The sequence below is a fragment of the Aulonocara sp. 'chitande type north' Nkhata Bay genome, linkage group LG1 (assembly GCF_057382095.1).
Source record: "Aulonocara sp. 'chitande type north' Nkhata Bay isolate Kocher_YH1m ecotype deep benthic linkage group LG1, A_spYH_male_GT1.1, whole genome shotgun sequence".
Classification (NCBI taxonomy): Eukaryota; Metazoa; Chordata; class Actinopteri; order Cichliformes; family Cichlidae; genus Aulonocara; species Aulonocara sp. 'chitande type north' Nkhata Bay.
Genome location: NC_141344.1, coordinates 41,545,066 through 41,553,085, shown reverse-complemented (window position 1 = coordinate 41,553,085; position 8,020 = coordinate 41,545,066). Strand labels below are relative to the sequence as shown.

The following is an 8,020-nucleotide window of genomic DNA, read 5'->3' as shown; positions in this document are numbered from 1 at the left end:
TAACTTCATTGTCATGGTTAGTACTGTCTGTTCACCTGGGATCCACTGCCAACGAGAGCCATGGTCCTGATGGGATAAGGTCTCTGCCTGGGATCTGAATCCTTCAGACCAAACACTGTCTTATTCAGGGTGTGGGAGCAGATGTATGTTTCTCCTTCTAGTGGAAGGTCCTCCACTACGTTATACACCGCCAACAGACCGTCCGACATCCCTGCAAACACTTTGTCCAGGCTCTTAATAGGAGGAGAAAAAAATCTTTTTACATTTAAATACTCGTTTCACTCTTCACTCTCTTTGTAAACCACCTTACCTCACTTACAAACCCCTCCACCTTACCATGGTGGAGAGGTTTGTTGTTGGGCGAAAAGCGAGGTGGTTATATAGTGTAGTGGTTCACACATGTGATTTAATGTATGAAAGGTCAGTTGTTTAAAACAGGATAAGAGACGAATCCTTAAGAGGGCTGTGTCAGAAAAGCACCAGGTTTAAAAAAATATGTAACTAACTCCAAACCCTGCAGGACTTGAGGGAGAATGCCTGACAACTCCACCTTAGACCATGGAGCCGGCTCAGCACAGCACAAGAACATAAGCCTGCTCACTTGTTGGTCTACCACCTGCATTAGGTGCTATAGGGGTTGGTGGCTTATGGATTGGGTGATGTAGAGACCAGGATGGTCCTCTCTATAGTCAGGCTCATGTCAACCCACAGTTTGGATTTTGAAACCAGTCTTATGGAGAAGGACTGGAGTCCAATCCAGAGTTACCTTCAGTGAGAGGCATTGTGGACAGGGCAGGGCAGACGTGTATCCCTCTAGTTTGGTATCTGTATGTTCTGGGTTTGCTTTTTTAATTAAGTATTGCTTTTTTTCATCTTCAGATTGGGGAAGGAATCTCAATTGTTGTTTCTACTTAAGTTCCAAACAGTGGTTCAGAGAACCAGTAACTGACTAGTGGCGCCTTTTTTTGAGCAATTACAGGGGGCTTTGCTTATGTTATGTTTGGGACTTGCTTGTTTCATATCTTTGTCCTGGTGCATAACCCAAAAGTGCTTTACCTTCAGAGCACAAGCACATGGCTTGACGTTACACTTGAGGATTTTATGGTAGAGAGCAGAATCCACGTGTCCATCAATGACAGCAAGCCGTCCAGGTCCTGAAGCAGTGGAGCTTCATCATTTATAAAATAGTAATGGGACGAAATCCTTCCACAAGGTTTCTTTTGTCCCATCAGTCCACAGACTATTCAATTATTTTTTTATATAGAACCAAATCACAACAACTGTCACCTCGAGGTACTTCATATAAGATGGTAAAGACTATACAATAATAGACACGAAACCCCAACAATTGATGACCTATGAGGCAACCCTTGGTGACAACAGCAAGGAAGAAACTCCCTTCTAACAGGGAAAAAACACCTCTGGCAGAACCATACTCCGGAAGGAGCAACCTTCTGTCATGAGTGGATAAGGGTGAGGGAAGGGAAACAGAACAAGAGACACATTCCCAAAGAGAGGCAGAGATCGATGCTGACTGATGATTAAATGCAAAGTAGTGGATAAACACAGAGAGTGAAGAAATATTGTTCTTCTTTGAATGATGGATCTGGATTATGGGGCTACGGTTTATTGGAGTTCCAAAGTCTTAGAAAAAGCTTTGTAACCCTTTCAACTACTTGACTTTGTCAGAGAGGTTCTATTCAGGTGATTTCTTGATTCAAAAGGTCTACCAATAATCAGCCCTTTTTGAAACTGAACTATGGTTTCAGATGCGTTTTCACAACTGAAAATACAATGTTTTGTTTTTGTTTGTTGTTGACTGTGCATTAGGAAGCACACCTACATCTACAGCTCACATCTACTCGAACATTGGGAATATGCCAGACTATTCCATGTGCTATTCTCACAGACTAATGACCGTTTTGGTGTGATCTGACTGGATTGGACATTTGCATGTGTGAAAAGGGTGATAGAATAATTATGGTCTGGTCTTTGTTCCTGTTGCAGCGCATAGTGGTTTGTTTAAATATGCAAAACGTGCAAACATTCTGAGCCTCGCCACTCGCAAGAGGTTTCCATTGCTTCGATATACTTGGTGAAAACCTTCAGGGTGAGTGCCAGTCTAAATTACACCCATAAGCACTGAAACTGGATGGTCACAGCCCTGCACTGCCCCCTAGAGACCTGAAGAATAAGCTCTGTAACAACATTATCTCCTCCCAAACCGTAAGACTGGGAGTTTCCGTATCCAGCAGTTGGCTCATGTCCTCAAACCGCTCAGCATGGTAGGCTGAAAGCAGGGTGCCCACATAGACCTCAGTCAAATTAATGTGGTTACTCAGTCAACTCTTCTATATATTATTATAATTATTATGAATATTAAGTGCAACAGTTATTCCTGAAACCAGAAAAATGGATTACATTACGGCATCATTAGTGTTCACGAATGATCTTCACGATGAAGAAACTGAAAATGTGTCCTTGCAGTGATTTGTCTGTCTGGAACAGAGGTGGTGGTAGTGCAGCTTTACACTACCACCACAGAGGGCGCATCCCTTAGGGAGATACCAAGTGAGGTTTGAAAGAGAATTGCTGAGATGTATTTAGACTCTCTCTCCTATCAGTCTGTCTGAGTTCAGTATTTACTTCCTCTACACCATAAATGTCTCTACTAGACCCCATTCCTACTCTAATGCTTAAAGAAGTCCTATCATTAACTAGTCCTTCAATCTCAATATCTATCTTTAAAGAGCTACACAACACAAGCTTTTAAGATGCTGGTTATTTACTTTTAGGGATATTCAATCTGCTGGATTGTCTCAGATTTGCATAAACAAATTTATGATAGAAAATTTGAACATATACAGCAAGTGATGTACATGATATCAAAATGTTTTCAAGATATATATTTTGTAAAAATGTTACATTATCCCACTTTCAGTCCTTTATTTTGAATATCTCAAAGATTATTAAAGCCTGAAATTTCCCCTGGTCTTTCTCACCATCAAAATTAACCAGGATCTGTAATTTGTGTGTAAATTGGGATCATTAATTAGAAAAAATGTGTTGGCTAGTTAAAATATGAAAACTGTATAAAAGTATGCAGACTGGAGGTGGTCGTGCAGGAAATGTTCTGTATTGATCAATACCCAACTTTGCCAAAAGTCTTTTTAAAACATCTAACTGAACTTATGCAGAGAAACTGTTTATTTCTGTTACCTCTCTGAGGTCATCGCAGTACAGCACTAGCAAATGTTATTGATGACCTTTTCATGGCCTCTCCCAGTAGACTAATTTCTGTGCTTGACTGTTAGAATGTAAGTGCAGCATTCAATACCGCTGACCACAAGATTTTACTGCACAGTAAGTTCATCCATTTACTACTTCGAGGCTGGACTACTGTGATTTACTGTTGTCATGTTCCTTAAAAAGCCTTGAGTTGCTGCAGCAATAGCACTGATAGGGATTATTGTGTATCTTCCTTATTCACTGGCTTTTCACTCTTTACTGGCCACGTGTTAAATCCAGAACTGAGTCAGGTTCTGCCAGAGGTTTCTTCCTGTTAAAAAGGGGCTTTTCCTTCCCAGTGTCACCAAGTCCTTGTTTACAGTGGCTCATCTGATTGTTGTGGTTTTTTCTCTGCTATTTTAGGATCTTTACCCGACAATATAAAGGACCTTGAGGTTGCAGTTGTTGTCATGTGGCACTACACAAATAAAACTCATTGACTCAATGAACTATTTTTTAATGACGGAGCAACAACTGAATGGTAAATAAAAATGCAGCACCACATATAAAAAGCATTTTGCATATTACTCTGAAAACCAATCTTTGTATGCTGTTGCAAAAACAATAAAAATATTGTTTAAAAAACATTTCTACCGTTATTAAGCCATCCTTCTCAAACGGATGTAACAATAGGTCAGTACGTGACGCTCTTGTATTACAAGCTCACGGTTGCTTAGGCTTCAAGTCTCATTTTGTCTTCTACTGATGCTCTGTCAAAATGCACCAATGTGTTGACACCATGTAAAGCCAAATATGTGGAACACTCGTTTCCTTTGCTGTCAAGTGCATGTGACACAAATGCTCTAGATACAAGCTGCTGACATATCAGCAACATTCATTTTAAGACGTTTCAGACTGAAGCCCGTATGTAAACCCACAGTACTGAGTGACACAATAACACAGGTTTGAGTAAAACGTGTTTGCTTAAACATATGCTGATATATGACCTGACCTGCTCTCTCGCTGAAACAGGAAACAAACAAGTGATGATGGCGGGACAGGAGAACTGCTTCTGGGGTTGACTGAGTGGACACATGTCCTTCAGACTGTAGATGAACACCTCCTGTTCCTGTCACAGAAACATGAAACTAAAGAATGAGTTTTTTTATTTTTGGATTTAGAGACAACTACGTTGTCCCCGAGCTGTGGCAACAGTGGAGGGCAGCCAATGTAGGATTTGATATTGTTCTCCTACCCTGGGAAACTAATACTTTCCCTCCAACACTGGTTTGACACTCAATAAAAGACTGTAGCAGTCTCAGTGTCCTCGTGTCCCTAAAAGGGTTTTCATGAAATCCTCTTTTCACATTAAAAAAAATGACAAAAGCAGGTAAATTCTGAAGCTACCCAGATGTAAAAGTAAGCTTCCCAGTGAAAAATAACATTGCATGATTGTTTGACTGCTGTTCATAGATGAAAAAGTTATCAGTAAATAAATGAGTCACCAAATGTCTGCATTTAAAAAGCAGCTGTATCACGTTGAATTTCAGGATGTGTACCTCAGTTGCCATCCACAGAGTGTTCCCCATCTTCATGTGACAGCTAATCCTGCTACCTGGACAGGCCATCCTCTTCACCTCCACCTGACCCTTGTTAACATTCACCACACTGTAGTTCCTGCACAATACACAGTTCTTTGCTGAAAACATTTAGAACCACTGAGTTGGAAGTTAAAACAAAATAAGCAATATTGTGTATAGTAATGTTTTTATGCAGTGATGAGTAGAGGCACTTTTTGGAAGACGATGTCACAGGGTTAGTTAATTAAAGCTAAATATATAATATTTATCACGTTTAGTACATGTGTGATGGATAACTTGAGAAACTGGCATGAAGCATTACAAAAATGTTTTTTACTATTGTTTATTAATGTTTTATAAATATAATTTTAGTTTATTACAGTTTAAATACTCTATATTATATTGTATATATTTTTAATTTCTCACCAATAAGCATTAATATATCTTAAACAAAAAGTTGCCTATATAAGGTGCAACCAGTGCTGCTGGTGTGTTTGCACTGTTCCCTGGGACGTTTCTTCTGACCACTTGCACATACACTTTGCTGCCAGAAGTATTTGCTCGTCTGCATTCACATGCACATGAACCATTCCTAATGTATGAGGTTTAATATGATGTCCCCCAACCATGTGCGGCGATAACAGCGTCAGCTCTTCTGGCAAGGCTTTCCAAAAGGTTTAGGAGTGTGTTTATGGGAATGTTTGACCATTCATCCATTTGTGACACTGATGCTGGATAAGAAGGCTTGGCTTGCAGACTCTGCTGATTCATTCCAAAGGTGTTCTGTCGGGTTGCGATCAGGACTCTGTGCAGGCCAGTCAAGTTGTTCCACACCAAATTCGATCATCCATGTCTATATGAACCTTACTTTGATGTACTACTTTGCGATCACGTTGGAACAGGAAGGGGCCATCCTCAAACTGTTCCATGAAGATGAAATTTTCTTGGTATGCTGAAGCATTAGGGGATCTGCAGTTTATTGGCAGCTTGCAACCAGGTACACTCTTTCCTCAGGAGCTGGTTAACCAGTTAGTGTGAGTGGCCAAACAAAAGTAAGAAAAGAATATGCGAGTTAAATGGCACTGGAAGAGTTGGGGAGGTAACATGGTCTTGACACAGAAAAGGAGTTAAAAGAGGGAAAAGTGTGAAGGAGTCAGCAGCAATTAACAGTATTTGTTTAAAAGCAAGGAAGCAGCTTTTAAACACACATCAACCTGCAGTCCTGCTGCCACAAACAGCTAGAGCCATTGTCGCCATTATGTCATGCATCTGGGAGCTTTTTCAGTCAGCTGTGTTAAACATGTTGTGTTAAATGTAGTTAGCGCCGTACATTTTTGGACAATAAAAGGGTTCTTTGTACACAACAACAGTAAATTTTAAATCAAACCAGAAATGTGTAATTGGCGCGCAGATTTTCAGCTTTATTTTTAAGTAAAACATTTAACTTCATTTGTAGAGGCTCTAAAGTAACTGGACAATAGGCTAATAATCCATTTCATGGTTTGATGAGGCTTTTTCAGCTGTTATTTCATGACAGACTGCAGAATTGAACTTCCAGTTGGTAGTTCACTGGAACTTGCAAAATGATGTCCAAAGAAATGCTGATGTAAGTGAAAAAGACTGTCATTGAGGAGAAAACCAAATAAACCCCATCACAGAGACAGAAAAAACCTTTGCAGGGGTCAAATCAAGTAAATAATCAAGTCAATCCTAAATAAACAGGAATGCAAAACCAGCTCAACAACACTAAAAGACCTGAACTACAGAAGACAACTAAAACATGGAGGTAGGTGTATTGTGGGGCTCATTATTGTGTATAAGAGGCAAATAAATCACAGTACAAAGAGAAATGGTCACACAAACCTGTCCTCCTTATCGTCATTCCAGAACACAGCACTATATCCTTGGAGCTGGGACAGGAAGAGCTGAGAGTTGACGTCACAGGGCAATACATACCTGAGGCAGGCGAAGCTAGGCTCCTTCATCTGCCTCACACAATGCATTGCCACTGGCCTCTGCAGCACAAATGCAGAGACAGGCAGTTCAGCTCAAAGTCATTCACAGAACAATGACTTTCATTAAAATTTGCAAAAAACGTTATGTTTTTTTATCCTTAAAATATGGCTGTGACTACACATACATCGGCAGTTGTGATTGAAAAAATAAATGTTGAAGATATATATGCATTTGTGGTGCTCATTATTCATCCATCCATCTCCACTTATCCTTTTCCGGGTCATGGGGAGCAGCTGGAGCCTATCCCAGCTGTCTTAGGCCAAGAGGCAGGGCACACCCTGGACAGTCTGTCGCAGGGCTAACTCATACACAGAGAAAACTATTCACACTCACATAATGGAGTCGCTCTATAATGCATATTTTGACATTATAGTCAAAACATTTATTGGGACTGATTGTTTTATCATTTGCATTCTATGCTATCCATATATCCATGGAAATATTTAATTTTCAGTTAGGAAATATTTTAGCATTATTGTTACACTTGCCACTATGACCATGATCTAGAAATCTTAGACCATGCTTGTTCAGTCCTTTTCGGTTTTTTAACTTTCCTGCACTTTTGAAAATATGGGAAAGTGAAAATGGACCAGGTGAGTTGGAGCAGTTGTTCTTATCTTAAGATTAAACCGCAGTAGGTTAACATTGAGAACTGGGCAGTATAGGAAAAACATCTTGTTTTCTACATGTTCCCGAGAGACACGACGTGATTTTATTTCAGAATTTAGCAGTAAAAGTAGAACCAATTGTTGGAATCTAACCCCTCTTTAGACTAATTCTTAGAATTTCTTCCAAATGTGAAGTTATAAGTCTCTAGCTCAACCTACTTTGACACAAGTAATAAAGTGTAGTACACTTTCCTTACATCACACAACAAAAATTTGCTCATTGTGTCAGCCAAAAACAGCTCACCTTCTCAGGTTTAGTGTCCCAGCATTCAGTCATCAGGTTGTGCAGGCAGCAGAACTGAACCTCTTGTGGACTACCCAGCACTGGCCGAATACCTTTCGAGAGCTTCTTTGCTATCTCAAGCTGGTGGTGTCCCAGCGCTGGCCTCCGCCCAGACAGGAGCTCATACATCACCATGCCATAGGAGAACATGTCCACCTTTAAGAGTTGTTCCCAAAAAAGGAGCATTAAGGTCAGTTGATAAGGGTCAAGTGTCAGAGTTGCATCTGAGGAGGTTATTAAGACCT

The 8,020-nt window shown here is 40.2% G+C and overlaps 1 protein-coding gene across 1 annotated transcript in view; it reads right to left on the bottom strand.

Moving 5' to 3' along the window:
- The window catches only part of lrrk1 (leucine-rich repeat kinase 1), an 82,199-nt gene that overhangs the window by 7,032 nt on the left and 67,147 nt on the right, over nucleotides 1–8,020 (bottom strand). The window contains exons 30-34 of the mRNA XM_086296706.1: nucleotides 7,737–7,931; nucleotides 6,672–6,823; nucleotides 4,788–4,905; nucleotides 4,241–4,357; nucleotides 36–233 (exon numbers count right to left, since the gene is read on the bottom strand). Coding sequence (XP_086152832.1) covers nucleotides 36–233; nucleotides 4,241–4,357; nucleotides 4,788–4,905; nucleotides 6,672–6,823; nucleotides 7,737–7,931 — 780 coding nt within the window. The remainder of the gene's footprint in view (nucleotides 1–35; nucleotides 234–4,240; nucleotides 4,358–4,787; nucleotides 4,906–6,671; nucleotides 6,824–7,736; nucleotides 7,932–8,020) is intronic.